Below are 20,852 nucleotides of genomic sequence, written 5' to 3'. Positions count from 1 at the left end.
TTTTTTTTTAAATTTGGTATCATACCCTTTTTACCCCATATACGGGGTAAAGTGGGATAACCAGGGGGCAAACAGATGCAATTTCTTCTATTAACCAATGCAAAATATTAATTTTAAGGGTACATTTGTTACAAAGATATCACAGTATATTAAATTGATCTGCTATTGATCAGAAATATTCATCAGAAGAGCCGGAATAACAATTTATTTAATTAATCTCTTGTAAATTGCTTGAAATTTGTTTTTTTCTTAAACTTTACTATTTATTGCTTACACCTTTACCAAAGTAAAGGTTCAGCTGGTCTTTTTTAACCCACTCATGTGCTGCTTATCTTCTGATTTAGCAAAGTCATAAGAATAACGGTGATGGCTGGTTATACATTTATACATTTTTTGCCCTCTTAACATTATTGTTAAAAAAATCTAATTTTATTTGTTTATGAGATATCCGTGGTGGACCATTAATAATTGGTCTACCCTAACCATAAACATACAAATGTGTTTTTTAATCAGTAATTCTTGATTGATTTCTTTACTTAATTTCATTGTAAAAACAGTCCCTTGGTGCTATTGTGCACAAAAGGCATAGCAATTGCTTTCGTAGACTTGGCCATTTCAGGTAAAACGATGTCGGTCATTATAACTGGACATAATTTTTTTCAAAAAGGGGTCATTATAAACGACATGTCAATGTAAGCGATGTCAATATATCCGACTGTTTTTTAAGGAATTTTATATGGAAACCAATCTTCCAGGTTGTCAATATATCCGGGGTCATACTAATCCGATTCTACTGCGAAACCTACGAAAGATTAAATTAATTATAGAGTATCATTGACGAAAAATTGCGAGCTGATTTAGTTGAAACGGAACTTGTTAAAAAATATAAACAACTTATAATGGGAAAATAAAAAATGGGGAGTCAGTGCTTAAAACATGGCATGTTTATTCCGAGAAATTGAATTGTAACTTTTGCCTTTGTTGCAAATGTTTCGCTTCTGATGAATTTTGAATGTTGAAAACATGCGTGGTTAGGGTTATGAAAATGGAACAAATATGAAAAATGAAAGCAAAATTTACTTTGGAACGAAAATATTAAGACTTTTTTTATACCTAGCGGTATCCATACTCTAAATTTAATAATTATTAACTATGCAGAAATAATACATATCAAATCTAATAAGTTTTTTTTTTCAATATATTTCAAGAAATGTGTAATTTCTTTGCATTGTTTACTGATTTTTGGACAATACTTTTAAAATACGTAAAAAATTTAATTTTAAAACAACAAACTGATACTCTGAATATGACGGGAAAGCAAGGATAAATAAAATTCGGCTCTTACGATATCAATAAGGAGAAGTTTACGACGCAATTTTGGATATTGTAAATGATGAAAAATTAAATTAAATTAAAATTTAAAAAATCCAACATGGCAGATTTGCTCAAAAGAATAAATCGCATAATAAATAAGTAAAATAAGTAAAACCCAAATATTAATATTGTTAAAAATAATTAAAATTTTAAAAATATTTGATTATTAATAATCAACATAAATTTTCTAAATAAATTTGAAATCAATATATTTTATACACTTTTAGATTATATCTAATTTTTTGTGTACTAAATTCAGAATAATTAAAAATTAATTTTTAAAAAATATGTAAATATTTATAAAATTAAAATGATAAACTGTTAAAACAGTTAATATTAATAGGGGGGGGGGCGCTAGAAAAAAAGTTGCATGCAGGCGCTAAGGACCCCAGGACCAGCCCTGTATATATATATATATATATATATATATATATATATATATATATATATATATATATATATATATATATATATATATACATATATGCGGTGTGTTCAGTAAAATCCCGTTAAAACGATTATTTTACGATTTTACGACCTAAAACGCGTTTTATGCGAGAAAAAGGACAATGCCAAATAAAAACGATATTTTTTAAACATGAGCCAGTGTAAAGTGTCGTGTTATGCAAAAAATCGTATTAACCGTGATCGTCTTAACGGGGTTCTACTGTACACACGTAGGTTTATCCATTTATTAACCGGCAACCTTTTACTTGCGATCTTATCCCGTTAGTCCGCAGGTTTTCTAATAAAGAACTCCGCTGCCCTAAAGCACGTCGTATCATGTAGCCGGGCCCTAAAAAACGATATCATTTATATTTTTTCATTTCTTTCTTAAAGCGAGTTACTACAGAGACGCGGTCAATACTCTTTCGCTCTATCTACGCAAGTCTGATTGTAGAGCGCCGTCTCACTCGCACCTCACGCGGAAAACATCTCGCCATTGATACTGGCGTCCTTGTCGCTCGTGCTATAGTAAGTGGTAGCAGTGAGATGTTGATTCGCATGTGGAATGTTATGCTTAGATGTTCCGTTAAAAGCGATGTTAGGGAAATAATTTAAATGTTACAAATTATTTATAAGTTTTCTTTATAAATATAAACTTTTAGAAAGGTTATTTAATATTTATTTCAAAACAATAAGGACCTTATTACCTATAGTTTGTAGGCGTGTATATCATATGATTCGTGCCTTGTTTCTTGATGCAGCATATTCTTATTTATGAATTTTTTTTTTTTTTTGAAAATAAAAATTCGATTCATTTTTGATTTTTTATAATATAAAATCAATTAGGGACATTCAAGAAGATCAAAAAATTTGAGCAAAATATTTATATATAAACTTTCTATCTAATATATATAAAATACATATCACGATGTTTATCCTGAATGGACTCTTGAGTTAAAACACCAATTTTAAACTTGTTTAGCTCACTGCATGTATTTATATCGAACAAAGAATTGTATGAGAGTCTGACTTGATAGTCAAAATATTATATATTTAAATTTAAAACAAATTAAAACACACATTCGCCTCAGAATTAATAAATAATAACCAATTTTGAGTTTGAATGGTTCACCGTGTTCATTACTATAGTATAAATTTCAATTTAGAGTCAAATTATTTCCCTAAAAGTGACAAATTTTCATTAAAATATAGTGAAATCTTATGGGGAAATTCTGCCGTTGTCATGGCAACGCTATGTTATGCAGGTTATTGGTAGTGAAAATTATGAAAATGTCTATCTATTTGCTGTGCGATCTGGCGTATTTTACATATAAACAAAGCAAAGAAGAATGTTATGATAACTGCATCACCAAAGATTTTGTTATCATAAGATTCTTTCTTGTTACTTATATGTAAAATACGCATGATCGTGCGGCAAATAGATAGATATTTCACAGTGTCACCACCAATATATAAGTATAAGATAGCGTTGCTATGAGAACACTATCTTATCGTCTATGTTACGGCAGAATTGCCTCATTAGTTCTAAAAACCAAATATTTTTGTCCAATACAAATAGAAATTGATACATTGTGTTGTTATATTTTGTATTACTTCCTAGCGTTTTACAATCTGAAATATATTAATTTGTCTGTTATTATAGTTCAAAATAATAAACATATTATCAAAATATATGAGGGTCGATCAAGAAAAACTAAAAAATAACTAGTGGGCATGGCATTTTACTTTAATGCATTGTACTGGATGTTCATTACGGTTAGGAAATATTCGGTGAGTGTTAAATGTTTTCAAATAGATTATGGTAAATACTGTAACTTTCATTATTCGTATTTTGTAGACAAAATATAAGATCTTATAATGCGGACGACGATCATATATGTTTAAATAAAAAGTAAATAAACAAACTTAATCAAGCGAAATTAGAATGAAATACTTAATCTCATATGTCGAAGAATTATATAAAATGAATTGAAAAGTTAACATTATTTAGTTCAAGTAAATAAGTGAGCTTTAGAATTTTAGCTAGAATTAAAATTAAAATTCAAATCATTTTTGATATTTCAAAGAAAAAAAATGTTGAAAATTAAAAAAAATATTTTCGATTTGTGGATGCAAATTTCGATTTGGATGTACAATAACTTACCCCACGAGAAGTTAAAATTCATATATATTTTCTTCACATCAGATTTTTTATGCAACTAATATTTTTTATCAGCAAATTATGCAAATTTAAAGTATTATTTTATTTGAAATGAATTATCTAAAAAGAAAGAAACTAATTTTAATTTTTCAATTATCTCTATAAAATAAGTAAATTTTTGTTCGTAAATATATCATCTATTGATTTATGTTAAGGACAATGCTAGTACGTCGCATTCATTTTCAATCATAGCTTAACAATTTAAATTTCATTTATAGTGCTTGCAAAATCATTTTTCATGGCTTGTTCTATCCATGTCACCGCTCTATCTCACTGTATCGAGCAGTTTCGTTCGGCGCTCAAACGCAAACTTCACTTCAGTCGAGTCGCTTCGTGTGTACGCGCGTTGCGTTTATTATTGAAAAAGCTACCTGAACGAAAAATGAAAATTTTGACATAAAAATAACATAACTATAACCTAAAACAGTTTGATCTAGTCATGTAACACAACCTATTATCAATTTAAAAGATTGTCGAAATAATCTGATTTAATCTATCATGTGAAAACTCCCTCAAAAGTGTACGAATTGTCATAGACAATTAGTAGACTGTTGGTTGACTTATGTGAAAATAATATTTCCAAGTGTTTTATTTCAAGTTTTATATGAAGAATGTAATGACATGCATTAATTAATTGTTGTGACAATTATTGGAAATAAACAGTGTATATTTGTTGCTTCTATAACCTAATTGTTTTGGTGAACGACGCGGTGAAAATGTCAGTGGAAGTAAACCTGTTATCGGCGTGTGTGATTTAAAGGAATCACGGTGTATTTGTTTAAAAGAGTACAAGTTGTAGTTGATATTTCAAAGAATTGACAAGGACTATGGATTTCTGGATATGTTTACTTTTGGCAGTCACAGGTTAGAATAATATTTGTTTAAGTGGTTTGATTTGTTAGCTTATGTTTTAGACCAAACCTGCGGCTAATTTATTATATATATATATATATATATATATATATATATATAATTCTGACATAATTAATTAGGTATATTGTTGTCGAACGCTCATCCTAGAACAGTGCATTATATTCTTTTCATTATATAGTAAACGTCAAATATTAATACAGATATACATGTATTTGATAATATTTAATATTTTTAAGACAATATAAAAAAATATTAAGACTAAAATACTATTAATAATTGCCTTGTCAGTCATATGTGCCTGACGCTAAGAAATTCCATATGAGCTATGCCAGACATATATGTCAGACATACGCATTTTGGTACAAGCAAAATAATGTTTTAATATAGATAAAGATTATTTAATTTAGATGTCATATATGTGTGACACAAAAAATAGTGTTGTTCCAGGAGTTTAGGCAAAAAAAATTCTTTGATACATTAAAGGGCACAACTAGTGTGAAATTTTCCAAAAATCGAATTTTCAATTTTTCCATATTTCGATAGGTTATACCTTTAAAAATAACATACCAACATTTTAAATGGATATCTTAAATAGTTTTTGAGTTACATCTATTTAAAGAGTATATATATAGTATATAGTAGGGAATGCAGTACCGATGGAAAATTTCAATACCGGTATTTCGGTAATTTTTCATTTTAAAACCGGAATACCGGTAAATTACCGTAAAAGTAAACAAAATTGAAAGTTACTAGTACAAATATAAAAAAATGCATATACAACTACAACTATATTCAACTAAACAATAAAATAAAACAATAAGTTCATTTTTTTAAATAATAATTTAACAAAAGTATATACAGTTTAATTAATTCATTATCACTATCGAGTATATTGAGCCTTTTCACCATAAACAAACTTATGAGTAAGAAAGACTAAAATCTCATAAAAGATTATATTACATTATTATAATAAACTGTATTGTCTGTATCCGATGTGTTAAATTAGCATAATATCCAATATTTAAAAAAAAATTTCTACACTAATTTAAGATCGGATTCTTTATCGAGATAAATAATAAGTTACTGTAATTGTTGAGTATTGTTATTTAAAACAATGTGATGCTTCTATAGTATTTTCAAACTTCGAAACGTTTTTGAAAAATAATATTTTATAATTGTAATAAGGAGCAAAAATATTTAGTAATTATCATAATTATTATGTATAAAGTTACAAAAAAATAAGGATTACGCAGGGGTAATCTGTATGATATAAAATATTTTGGTGCAAATATCACTTAAAAAACCGTTACATTTTTACAAAAGATGAAACAAACATTATTATCTATCAGTCCAATTCTATTTATTGTAACACAATATGAAGCCCTTTGGAAAGCAATAAATATTCAGTTTAATGACGAGTTGAGATAATATTTGACATTTGTTTATCTTATAGAATCACTTGAAGATATAGCTGTTTATGCGATTGTGAAATTTAAAGATAAATTTGTTCCGAGAAATTTAAGCTTTAGGGTATTATGTATCAAATAGCGCTTATGTAAAAATACCGAAAATACCGGTATTTTTGGAATAAATACCGGTAAAAATACCGCCGAAAAATCGGGCGGTTTACCGGTAATTCGTTCGAAAAATCCGGCGGTATACCGTTCCCTAGTATATAGTATAACGATCATTTTATCTTTAAACGCGTTTTTCTCGAAACAGCATTTTCAGAATTTGCTGCAGCGATTACTCAAAAACAAATTATCCGATCACTATCAAATTTTTTTTTACATGTTTTATATATAGTTCTCCGTAAAATGAACTATCGATTTTTTGATCGGATCAAAAATCGAATTTTGGCAGTCCAAAAACGACCAAAATTTTGGATCAAATTCGAATTTTTTTTTAAAACGCCGCCATTTTGTTTATTTTAGACTTTTTTTATCGTAGGTCATTTTGCAGACAATATTATCTACTTTAATGAGATTTTTTTTAAAATTTCATCCACGTAGAAGGCCGAAATCACTGCAGCAGTGAAGGGCCTTTTTTGCGCCGTTGGAGATCTACGATAACTTAAAAAATATTTAATTTTTTTCTTCAAAAATTTTACTATGTATTCTTAAAACATGTGTAAATATATTCTTAAAATTTTGAAATGATTGATAAAGTAATTTTTTTAATATAAATTCCCAAAAATCACCTTTTTTTTAGGCGGCTGCACTAGTTGTGCCCCTTAAGTTTCCTTGATACATGTTTAATTGAATTATCTAATGAAGTTACCATAGCCCATACGAATTTTTCTGTTATTATCGTGTTACCAGAAAACTCAACAATTTTGTGTATTATAATTGTAATGTTATTACATATATTAAATTGACAATTTAATATACATATACTAATTGTAAGTTGATTACTGATATTGCAAAAAATTTAAATTTAAACTGTTTGTAATATAAATTTCGATAATTGATGATAATGATTCATTCACAATCTTTGCTACTATTAATGGTAAATTGAAATGTCTCGTTTTTTGACTAAATTTCTTCAGCCTATTATGATCTCAACACTCCTGAAACTAAGATTTACAAGCAAATAACTAGTGGTGCATGGCATCGTGCCTTAAGGCAAATTGCTGGTACTTCACGTACCAAAAGTTAAATTTTTTAAAAAAGATTCTGTTTTTTAAACTTTGAAAAAAAAACATTATCAAAGATTGATACATTTCAAACGAAATAAGTTATATGAAATTTAAAATTAGTAGTCGATAATAATTGACAAAAATGTCTCACCTGCACACTTTATATACTGTGTCAGGGGGATTTAGATGTCCAATCGATACAAGAAATATTTTATCGATTAAGAAATATTTTAATATCGTGTAATATTCTTTTGAAAAGCGCATGTTACTTCTTTTCGCTGTTACAATAAGCTTCTAGCCCATCTACTTAATTAAAATTGCCAAAATCAATATGTAATAATACTTATATTTTTATTTTTAATGAATACATATTCAATATATTATAGAAGCATCAGTAGAGCTTAAGCTTAGTTCAGTTAGTGAGATGAGATCAGTTAGTCACTAAAGTTTGATCCAATCATATTTTTAAATATTATTAGCTTGTTTTTATTTATCATGAAATATTTTCATAACATCTGCATTATCTTGACAATATCGTGCTAATCAACGATCTTCAATATAAATAATTTAATACTCTTCAAAAAATAAAAGATTATATTCGTTATTGATAATCTGTAGAGATTTGAAATCGGGAATTATTTTTGGCAAGTCTGCTTATTGAAGTGATTTGTTAGATAGCAAAATGTTCGTTTAGTGTAATTAACTTACCATAGGCTAAGTTATAGTAATTGAAAAAAAATGAAAAATGAAAATATTTTCACATATCTTCACTATACTTTGAAAAACATAAATGTATGTGTGTATGTATTTTAGTTGACGATTTCGAGAGTACTGATCAACCGATTTGAATGATTCAAAAAATGTTTGCTAACTATTGATGGGAAGGCGTGCTGATTAGTTTTTGTCAAGGGTAGGTCGAGCTATTTCGAAAATACGGGCCAAGGGCAAAAAATGGCGATTTAGTTTTTAAGCGTCCGATTTGAATGATTAAAAAAACATTTAACTTGAACGTATGAAAAATTGATTATATTTTTGGGAATCTAGGTCCAGCGGCGGCCAAAAATGATTATTAGAATTATGCACATCTAATTATCAGATATTTCATAGAGATTATAATAATAAGTTTAAATTTTGTTTACATTTGTATGGGTACCGTACCAAGATTTATAATGTTTAAAGTTCACTTATATTTTTATTATTATATATTTCGAACAAACATCTTCGATATTTTCGACCTTAAGAATCAAGTCACTTCTGGATGGGTTTCAAAGTTTTGAAGAAAAATTCGAATTTGTTCGAACATTAAAAAGGTTAGATAGGTATTAAAAAAAGCCCAAATTTTCAATTGATTATAAAAATTTTGGAAAAAAAAACAAAATTTCAAAAGTCTTAACATTTTCAAAAAATCCCCAAAAAATAAAATCTTTCAATTTTTTTTAATTTTTAAATTACGGTACGGAAAGTCTCAGCAATTTGCCTGAAGGCACGATGCTGGGCCAAATATCTGAAATGAAAATTTTTGCATATCTTTGCGTTTCAGAGGTTTCTGAACCTTTTGGCAAACCACGGAAAAAATGGAGCTGTGTGGTTTGTGTGCACGGATCAACCGATTTGAATGATTCAAACAACATTTGGTTTAGTTTTTGGCAAAAGCAAGTTCAGCCATTTCAGAGATATGGAGCTAAATGTGCAAAAAATGGCAGTTTTTGAGAGAACTAAGTATTCGATTTGAATGATTCAGAAAACTTTTTGCTTGTATTGATGAAACAATTGGTTTTGGGAAAAAAATAAAAATTAATTTTTTTTTCAAAAAAAATTTTTTTTGTATATCGAAAATAATTCAATTTTATGTTTAATTCGGCTTAAAATTCTAAAGCTCACTTATATGCTTTAAATAAATAATTTTAACTTTGCAATTCAGTTTATATAAATATTATACTATGATACAGTATTTATAATAATTTATTTGAAAATAATTAATATTTCTCGAACATTTCGTTAAGTTCCGGCAATTTGCCTTAATGCACGTTGCCATGCTACTACTACTATTTACTAGTTATTCTTCGTTTGGTGAATTTTTCCAAAATGTATTTATTTAGTCTATTAATAGATTTTTAAATGAGTAACATGATATCCTATTTTTATGACCAGCAGACAGAAGAATATAATTTGACAGTCGACGCCGATATATACCCTCCGTGTTTGTTTAAAAGTCAATTAATGTCAGTTTACAAGACACATCCCTCTTCTGACGCATTTTGTAATCCATCTGATTTTAAATGTACCATTATAAACAAAGGGCCATTAATTCGAAGTGGTGTCTATTACATTTAGTATATATTTATATTGTACACTTAAAAGACGATATATTATTGGAGTGATTTGGAAAATTGTAAGCATTTTGTGATATTATTTTGTTATTTATTGGAATATTTATCAAATATTGATCATATTTACTGCAAGATATAATGCTGGAGACAAGTTTTATTGCTTGTAGTATACTCCGCAAATGGACACAATTCATTCTTGGTTTAAATATAATATGAATATAATATAAAACTAGTGGGGCGCATGACATCGTGCCTTAAGGCAAATTGCTGGAGCTTCCCGTATCAAAAATTGTTATTTTTTTAAAAACGAATAACATTTTTGAAAAAAAATTACTTCGAAAAATTTTGATTTCTGAGAAACTATAAATTGGACAAAAAATTACTTTTTTTTGAAAAAAAAAATGTTTTCTTTTTTTTGACATATTTTGGAAGATCTGAACTTTTTTTCAAAGCAATCGTACTGCTTTAACTGCATAGAGACAAAATATAAAGCGCGTAAACGCCGCGTCGCTGTCTAACGGATAAACATTGGTACGGAACTCATAGGAATGTAAACAAAATTTATACTTATTGTTAAAATCTCTATAAAATGTCTGATAATTTGATGTGCATATGTCTAATGATCATTTTTGACCGCTAAATAGCATTTTTTTTTACTTTTTTTGTTAGATCTCCGAAACTAGACATGCCCTCATGAAAATTTGATCAATTATTCATCTTGTCATTACAAGTAAAATGCTTTTTGAATTATTAAAATCGGACGCTCTGTTCTCTTAAAAACTGAGTTACCGTTTTCGGCACTTTTTGCCCCGTATCTTCGGAACGGCTAGACCTGCCTTCGCCAAAAACTAATCAGCACGTCTCCTTATCAATACGAATCGAATATTTTTTGAATTATTCAAATCGGTTGAACAGTGTTCCCGAAATCATCGACGAAAATTTGTATCCGCACACACACGCATTCATCAATTTTTTCTAAGGTATACGGGAAGTTAATAATCAATGCAGTTGGCCAAAACAACTAATTTTACATATTCCAATTATTTACAAAACTAGTGGTGTAAGGCATGGTGCCTTAAGGCAAATTGCACGAGAAGTTGTCCCCGTGTCGTATCTAAATATTCGGAAACTAGCTGTAAGTGGAATTCTGTCTTAAGGCAATTAGGGCATCGTGCCTTAAGGCAAATTGCTGGAACTTCCCGTACCAAAAATTATTATTTTTTTAAAAACGATTAACATTTTTGAAAAAAATTCACTTAAAAAAAAAATAGATTTTTGAGAAACTATAAATTTGACAAAAAAATACCTTTTTTTGAAAAAAAAAATTTTTTTATTTGAAAAAAAAATTTTTTTTTGAGAAAAAAATTTTTTTTTGAAAACAAAAAATTTTTTTGAAAAAAAATGTTTTCTTCATTTTGACATATTTTGAAAATTCTGAACTTTTTTTCAAAGCAATCGCACTGCTTGAACTGCATAGAGACGAAATGTCAAAGCTCGCAGGTGCCGCGCCGCCGTCTAACGCATAAGCATTGGTACGGAACCCACAGAAATGTAAAAAAAATTATACTTATTGTTAAAATCTCTATAAAATATCTGACAATTTGATGTGCATATGTCTAATGATCATTTTTAACCGCCGAATGGTATTTTTTTTTACTTTTTTTATTAGATCTCCGAAACCGCTAGACCTGCCTTCATGAAAATTTGATCAGTTCTACATCTTGTCAATACAAGTAAAATGTTTTTTGAATTATTCAAATCGGACGCTCCGTTCTCTTAAAAACAGAGGTACTGTTTTTGGCACTTTTTGCCCCGTATCTTCAGAACGGCTGGACCTGCCTTCGCCAAAAACTAATCAGCACGTCTCCTTATCAATACGAATCGAATGTTTTTTGAATTATTCAAATCGGTTGATCCGTGTTCCCGAAATCGTCGACGAAAATTTGTATCCGCACATACATACACACACGTACATACATACATACATACATACATACATACATACATACATACATACACACACACACACACACACACATACATCCATTTTTTCTAAGGTATGCCAAAATGTTCAGAAACCTCTGAAACGTAAAGATATATAAAAATTTTCATTTTCGATTTTTTTGCGATTACTATAACTTACCCTACGGGAAGTTAAAATTTTTTTGGGTAAAATTTAGCAAAGTTAGAAAGCAGAAATTTTTTTTTGAATCATAAAACACACACACATCCATTTTTTCTATGATTTGCCTAAATGTTCAGAAACCTTCAAAACGTGAAGATATGCAAAAAATTTCATTTTTCAGTTTTGGACGGTTACAATAACTTACTCATACGGGAAATTAATATTAAATTAGTTTTATAATATTACGACCCGGCCAATGTTATCAAAAACTAATCAGATTAACGATTCTCAACTAAAATCTTTCTAATAGTTTTTAAATTTTCCAAATCAGTTCATTTTGCACTTATCTGCTAATCATGAAGAAACGGCTCGGCTATCTAAAAACTCATCGCTAATTCTTACCCAGTTTTTGGAAAATTTTCGATAATAAAATTTTAGTTCAAGCACACACACACACGTAGTTTTTTTTATTTCAGTGGCAAACGATTCAGAATGACTTGAGGAGTCAGGAAATCATAAATTTATACTCATTCGCGAACATGTGCAAACATAATTTATGGAAAATCGCGGTACAGATTAACATTGTAGTATTAAAACTGATTACTAATTTTTTGATAATTTATTTATTTTCTTATATATTAATATATATTATTTTTTAATCTACTTTTTCTTAAAAGTACTTTGCACAAAATTTGTTAGAGTCATGTGTTATGGAACACAAATAAAAGGTGAACCATTGGGTTTTTCTTTTAAACATCACTTTTAATTATCAAACTAATTACTTAATGGTTTTCTATACGCCGATTGTAATTTATATGAAAAGAAAAAAATGTGTTATTAACTTTCCGTAGGGTAAGTTATAGCAATCGCAAAAAAATCGAAAATGAAAATTTTTGCATTTCTCGACGTTTCAGAGGTTTCTGAATATTTTGGCATACCTTAGAAAAAATTAATGTATGTGTGTGTGTACGTGTGTGTATGTGTGTGCGGATACAAATTTTCGTCGACGATTTTGGTAACACGGATGAAGCGATTTGAATAATTAAAAAAACATTCGATTCGTATTGATAAAGAGACGTGCTGATTAGTTTTTGGCGAAAGCAGGTCTAGTCGTTCCCAAGATATGGGACAAAAAGTGCCAAAAACGGTAACTCAGTTTTTAAGAGAACGGAGCGTCCGATTTGAATAATTCGAAAAACATTTTACTTGTATTAACAAGATGAAGAACTGATCAAATTTTCATAAAGGCAGTTCTAGCGGTTTCGGAGATCTAGTGAAAAAAGTAAAAAAAATGCCATTTGGCGGCCAAAAATGATCATTAGACATATGCACATCAAATTATCAGATATTTTATAGAGATTTTAACAATAAGTATAAATTTTGTTCACATTCCTATGGGTTCCGTACCAAAGCTTATCCGTTAGACGGCGGCGCGGCGCTTACGCGCTTAGATATTTCGTCTCTATGCAGTTAAAGCAGTACGATTGCTTTGAAAAAAAGTTCAGAATTTCCAAAATATTTCAAAATACACTTTTCTTGAAAAAAAGTTAATTTTTGTCAAAAATTTATAGTTTCTCAAAAATCTAATTTTTCAAAGTAATTTTTTTTCAAAAATGTTAATCTTTAAAAAAAAAATTTTTGGTACGGGAAGTTCCAGCAATTTTAATTAAGGCACGATGCCATTCGCCCCACTAGTTTAAATTAATATTGTAATAATAATAATTCATACAAAATCGTTACATCTTAAAAAGTTTTATTGCTAAAACAAGTTTTCAAATCGGATTTTATAATGCTTAGATTGTTTTTAGGATCACACGTTAGTAATTTTGTTCTTTATTGATGAACTGTTTTATTGCAAATTTTGTTGTACTAATAAAAGATATAAAATGAGTAAAAATTATATTAAATAGAGCACGAATAATATAAATTGATTTTAACTATTATTTCTAAATTTGTATATACAAACTGGATTCAAGCAAGGAAAAGTTTTTGACTAAACAATTTATTTGAAATTGTTATATATATATATATATATATATATATACATATATATATATATATTATATATATATATATATAATTGTTACAACAAAACTAAATAAAATGTCTTGGAAAAATAAAATAGAAAAATATCATTAGATCAAACTATTCTCGGTGCCCACTTATTCGCATAAATATTCAGAAAGCTTTCTTAGATATTGCTTTTCATGTCAGAAGATTATAGATCTGAATAAATGATCGGAGTTATTGAGATGGAAAATGACAACACAATGTATGGATATCTTACAAATCAATCGGTTTTTAGATCTATGCCAGTGGTCAGCAACATTTTTTAGTAATGTGAGAAATAAAAAGAACTTAATAGCCGACATGCTGGTGTACTGAAACAAGAAAAACAAAGAAAATGTGAAATCATGTTCTCTATAAAGTAAAATTAAGTGAAATTTATAGATATAGCCATTACTATTTATAGATTATAGCCGATAAATTGTAACGTACATCTCTCTCTCCTTTAGTCAATTCCTTGATTTATTTAAAAAATTATAATAATATGTTGAATTTTGATGAAATAATTATCAATAATTCAGGACTCTTTACCACAAAAATACGTTATTACTTTTCTGTTTTACTCACAAATTATTATTAACAATATTTGGTGCAATAAGTAGAGACTAGAATGATGTTAAACAAACTGATTAAAAAACTAGTGGGGTGTATGGCATCGTGCCTTAAGGCAAATTGCTCGAACGTACCGTAACGAAATGTTCGAGGAATATTGAATGTTTTCAAATAGATTATTATAAATATTGAAACATTGTCTAATATTTATAAGAATTATATAAACTGAATTGCAAAGTTGAAATTATTTATTTAAAGTATATTAGAACTTTAGTCAGAATTAAAAACAAAATCTGAATTATTGTCTATATACAAACAAATTTTTTTTTTCAAAATTAATTATTTTGTTAAAACAAGCAGAAAGTTTTTTGAAGCATTTAAATCGGACGCGTAGTTCTCTCAAAACTGCCATTTTTTGAACATTTAGCTCTGTATCTTCGAAATGGCTGGGCCTGCCTTTTCCAATAACTAATAACAACTTTTCCCAATCATTACTAATTGAATAATTTTTAGATCATTCAAATCGGATGCTTCGTTCTCTCAAAAACTCGATTTCTATTTTCTGCACTCTTTGTACTTTATCTCCGTAACTGCTGGACCTGCCTTTGCCCAAAACTATTCAGCACATCTCCCTATCAATAGTAATCGAATGTTTTTTGAACCATTCAAATCGGTTGCTGCGTGGGCCCGAAAACGTGAACGAAAAAATGCGAACACACAAAACACACACACACATCCATTTTTTCTGAGGTATGCTAAAATGTTCAGAAACCTTCAAAACGTAGAGTAATGCAAATATTTTCAATTTCGATTTTTGGACGATTACAATAACTTACTCTACTTTAAAAGTTAAAAAGTTAAAAATCTCTATTTGCATTCCAGAATAATTTATGTTCATGCCACAATGGTCTCTCATCATTTATAATTTTTTGTAAAATACATGCAACTTTTCACCTTCCTATCGCACTTCTCTATTTTAAAATCACTTTTATCCTGGCCGATAACTGGTCAATTGCCTCCTGTTTTTAGAATGGTTTTTATTTTACAAAAAACATTTAATTTTAATTGAGTATTCTTCACCTATAACACACTCTTTTGAATTTCAGTTCATGATGGCAAATAAGTGCACTATTTTTCATCATAACATATAACATATAACAAAACTCTACTTTTTCAGATTTTTAATTACATGCATATTATTTATTTACATTTAACAAATACAACCACGTTGTTGCTTAAAAAATCTAATTTCATATCTGCCAGATAATAATTTATAAATTATTTAATTAGTTACAAATTTGAGTATGGAATATATCTTTCTCTTCCTCAAAACTTTTGTTTGCTTAAAAAATCTATAACACACGAGATAAGATTTCTTTATCAAATAAAAATCTTTGAACTTTTATGTGTTTAAAAATGATAAAATTTTAATATTTACTTATCAATTTTATTATATCAATTACAATAGTTTATATGCATGATAAATATTTTACATTAATTTTACACTAAATGCAAACAGTGATTTTAAAAAAGGATTCAAATATAGTTGTGCATGATATCGTGCCTTAAAGCAAATTGCGTAAAGTTCCGGCACCGAAAATTAAAATTTTTAAAACAGCTTTATAATTGAAGTTTTGGAAAAATTGGACTTCTTTATATTTTGAAATTTTGTGTAAATTTTAAACTTTTTTCAATGCAGTCGTCTGCGTAGCTGTTTTAGTTAGCCAACAAAATTTGTACTTATCAATAAAATTTCTATTGAATATCTGATAATTTTATGTGCATATGTCTAATGATCGTTTTTGACCGCCAAATGGCATATTTTTACCTTTTTTATTGGATTTCCGAAACCGCTGGACCTGTCATCTCAATATTTAATCAGTTCTTTATTTTGTTAATGCAAATAAAATGTTTCATTCAAATCAGACGTTCCTCAAAAACTGAATTACTATTTTTGGCACTTTTTGACCCGTATCTTCAAAATGGCTAGACTTGCCTTTGCCAAAAATTAATCAGCATGTCTCCCCATCAATACGAGTTATTCAAATTGGTTGATCCGTATTTGCCGTTATTGTCGGCAAAAATTTGTATCTGCGCACACACATACACATACACACTCACACATCCATTTTATCTAACATTGTTCGGAAACGTTTGAAAAGTGAAGATGTATAAAAAAATGTATCTCCGTTTTTTGAAGTAAAACTTCTTTAGGCGCGTACCGATATCAACAAGGAAATCGGCATGGATAAATAAACATTTTAAGGTTACATCGTAGTATAAATCTTGATTTAATAATTTTTTCCTGAATCAGAAGAATATTTTACTCTGTTTCCCGTAAAAAATTATAATGAAAATAATAAAATAAATAAAGCATTTGTGCTTTATTAAGCACAAATATAATAATTAAATATTAAGCGCAAATAACATAAGTTTATTAAAATAATTTCCATATTATTTGTAGCTTCTATAAATCTTTGAAGTTATTAAAATGGAAAATATTTTAGGCAAGACAGATTTTATAGCTGCTCAAAGAATGAGATTATATCGCCAGCGAAAAAGTAAAAAACAATACAACCAGTCAATGAATGTATGTTAATTTTAATTAATGAAGTGCTTCAAACGCAAATATTACATGATGAGTGAAATTGTGAAAACAATCTTTCTTTAGGAGTTGTTTTACATAATGTACTGTGTGAACGAATATTATGTACTAATGAAGGTCCAAGTCCTAAATGCTAATTACAATGACAAACCGATCATTATATATTTGAAGTTTGACTTTAATTACGTTATCATTTTCAAATATCATAAATGATTTTATTGTTATTATTAATATATAATTTATAACTTATTATTATATAAATGTGTTTAATGGTTGACACTAATAAATGTGTGCATCACGAGTGTTACCATATTACTAATAAACAATATTCAACATTGTTGTATGATGTATTTATTTACAATTGAAATGCCATTTTGTGGTAACGAAAATTTTTTACTTCAATCGCGTGTGAACCTTACGCGCACTCTTTTTTTGCTATTACTACTAGAACACACCCTGCTAGAAGTTAATAAAAAACCAAATATGTGGAATGACTAGGAAGAATTAGAAAATAACTGTTCTTTATGCTTTTTAAATCCCATTGCTTATGGAATATATCATTATAATATATGGATGACAGTGGATAAATTAAAAAAAAAAGTCAGCAGGATATGTTGGCTTAAGCAATGAAATCAATTTAAATCACACTTTCTTGGAAATGATGCCCACATCATCCGTCGCGTCAAAGCAAGCAAATTAGAAACAATTAAGCTCGGTTAATTTCTATGGAAGTTTCCTGCTTAGCACGAGTTAAGCTTTTATACTGCTCCATTCTGCGGCGGAGAAATGACTTAACGTATGTTAGCAAGTAATTTATCTTATTGGGTCTCTAACTAATCGTGGAAAATGTTCGAGTATTTTGCATTGCGGAAGAAAATCTAGAAAATCTTGAATATTAGATGACACACAAATATGCCGCATATTCATTCATATTTTTTTATCATTTGTGATTCTATAGCATTTTGAGAGTTAGCTTTGATTTAGTTACGGGATCCATCCCGCTGACATAGCTTATATCTAGCCACAAGATCCTCCTTGCTGATAAAGCATATTTTTAACTATATAAGTAGCAAGATCTCTACATTCGAAGAGGATAATCTTTGCCAGTATTTACACCAGTCCAGTTATATAATTTTAATTCATTATATCATTATATTGTAAAATTCAATTATTTTATATATTGTATTGTAATTTTAAGAAATAAAGTTTTTTTTATTTTATTCTCGAACAACGAGTATAAAATTGGCGCAGTCGGTAGGATCAATTCAGGATCATCTATCGCAGATATCCGTTGATCTCAATCATTTAGAATTCAGAACCAATAAAGTGATAGAAAAATCAATAGGATTGAATTTGGAAAGGTCTATCGCAGGATTTCCAATCAATTCAAAGGTGATTGTAGTTCATAGTGTGCAAAAGTGCAAGTGAAAAAATATATATATTGTGTGAAAAAAGTGCGAAGAGGAAATTCGCCAAAACATCTGGAACTGGTGAGTGAAAATTTTAATTGATAGTAAAATTGCCATCCTCCCTTATCCTTCAATCGCTGGAGATAAGAAAGCAATTTTTACAGTTTAAAATTTTCTTAATTAATTAATTGATTAAATAATATATATACAAGTTTATTTTATTTTTGCATTCCATTGAAACATAATTCCACGTACGCGAATTAGTTTATGGAAATTGGTATTGATTTTATAGAGAACTTAGCAAACTCATTAGCAAATATGTCCCTTCAAAACATTCCCAAATTTGATCATATATTGATCGACACTATTCCAACATTTGGCGGTAACCCCGCAGAACTAAATTCATTTATTTCAAGAGTTAGGGAAATCAAGAATAGATATCATGACAGTAGTAATCCGACATGTATACAAAACGAAATTATTAGGAGCGCAGTTTTTTCGAAACTATATGACAATGCTAAATATGCTATAGAAATTGCCAATGCTAGAGAAATAGATGATATAGTTAGGGTACTAATATCAAAATTTTCAGACCGTAGAGATGATATATCTTTAACTTTTGATCTCCATCATATGAGACAATTACCAAATGAAACCGTTTATCAGTTCTATGAAAGATTTCAAAATTTGATTACAATTTATAATAATTATATATACTTACACCTTACAAACAAAGAAATCATCCTAGATAGATGCAACAACTTCCAAAAAAGTGCCTTGGCCGTATTCATAGCACACGTTAAACAGCCATACAGTTCACTTCTCAGAAATCGTAACGTTTCGTCATTAGAAGAAGCTTTAAGGATTATAGAAAAGGACGACTATGTTAGTAGTGTTAGAGATGACTCAGACCATTTTAGATACAATAGTAAAAGAAATAGTAAACCACAAAGTTATCAGAAAAACGTCTCCAATTTTGCACTTCCTAGAAATTCAAATACGGCAATTCCAAATTATAAGAGACAACATCATTTCCAACCGCATTTTTATACTCCACAAATGTCCCAACCAAATAATTTCCAAACAAATAACTTCCAACCAAATAGCTTCCAATCAAATAACTTTCAAACAAACCAAATGACTCAACAACCATTAAGACCTAACCAACAAAATTCCCCATTTCCAAATCAAACGAACAATACAACAAAAGGTTCTGACTGGACACCTATGAGTGGTGTATCAACTATTAATTCCGCAAATAACAAACAACGACATAACAGACTCTACAATTTAGAAAACATTGATTTAGAACAAGATTCATACTCTGACGAACCACATGTGGATTTTCAAACGGACGAACAACGACAAAATCAAACATAGTTGAATTTCACAGTTTTCAAAATTATTCTCTTCCTTATATTCAAATAAGAAATCCAGACCTAAAAATTTTAATTGATTCAGGCTCAACGAAATCATTTATTTGCCCAGAGATTGCTAATAGATATTTCAAAAGTTCCATTTATTTTGACCCCTGTACAATAAAAACAGCTCTATCAACGCACACAGAAAATTTTGCATGCAACATCCCAAGCTTCAGTGAATTCCAAAATAATGAAAATCTTTCATTCCATCTATTTAAGTTTCACGAAACCTTCAATGGGTTGTTAGGAATTGATAACCTTAAAAAATTGAAGGCGCTCATTGATTTTAATAATGAATTGCTAGTATTACCTAATACTAATTTAAATTTACATTATTTGAAAAGTCCAAAAAAAATACTTTTTAGTCAACAGATACCAGAAAGATGCATTCAAAAATGTAAAGTCCCAGTTAACATTAAAGAAGGTGAAATTCTAATTACAAGGCAAAATTTTCCAAATTGTTTCATTCCAGATACCGTAACATTAGCAAAAAACAATGAAGCCATAGTTGAAATTCATAACCTAACAGAAAATGAAATTAATTTAACATACACTAAACCTTTAGAAACAGAATCTTATAATTTTACTACAAACAAACCTGATTCATATGTAGATTTCCCACATACTGAAAATTTAATACAGACAGACCACTCAAATTTTGAAGAGAAAAATGCCACTATACCTGTCCACTCCAAATTTCATAGATACCCAAACATTTACCGTCACATAGTAAAGCACAAGCCAGATCGAATAGTGCCTAAATGTAATACATTATTTTCAACGAATGTTG

At 28.7% G+C, this 20,852-nt stretch overlaps 1 protein-coding gene across 1 annotated transcript in view; it reads left to right on the top strand.

Moving 5' to 3' along the window:
* The first annotated feature begins 4,600 nt into the window (after positions 1-4,600).
* LOC113385494 overlaps positions 4,601-20,852 on the top strand; it is a 296,450-nt gene continuing 280,198 nt past the window's right edge. Inside the window, exon 1 of the mRNA XM_026623351.1 lies at positions 4,601-4,906. Within this exon, the coding sequence (XP_026479136.1) occupies positions 4,870-4,906 (37 nt within the window). The 5' untranslated portion in view covers positions 4,601-4,869. The remainder of the gene's footprint in view (positions 4,907-20,852) is intronic.

The sequence above is a fragment of the Ctenocephalides felis genome, unplaced genomic scaffold, assembly GCF_003426905.1.
Source record: "Ctenocephalides felis isolate EL2017-DRISC unplaced genomic scaffold, ASM342690v1 CF-g0.4_SCAFFOLD_03571, whole genome shotgun sequence".
In the NCBI taxonomy this organism is placed as follows: Eukaryota; Metazoa; Arthropoda; class Insecta; order Siphonaptera; family Pulicidae; genus Ctenocephalides; species Ctenocephalides felis.
Note: the sequence above shows the minus strand (reverse complement) of the source record. Positions and strands in the feature narration are given on the sequence as shown.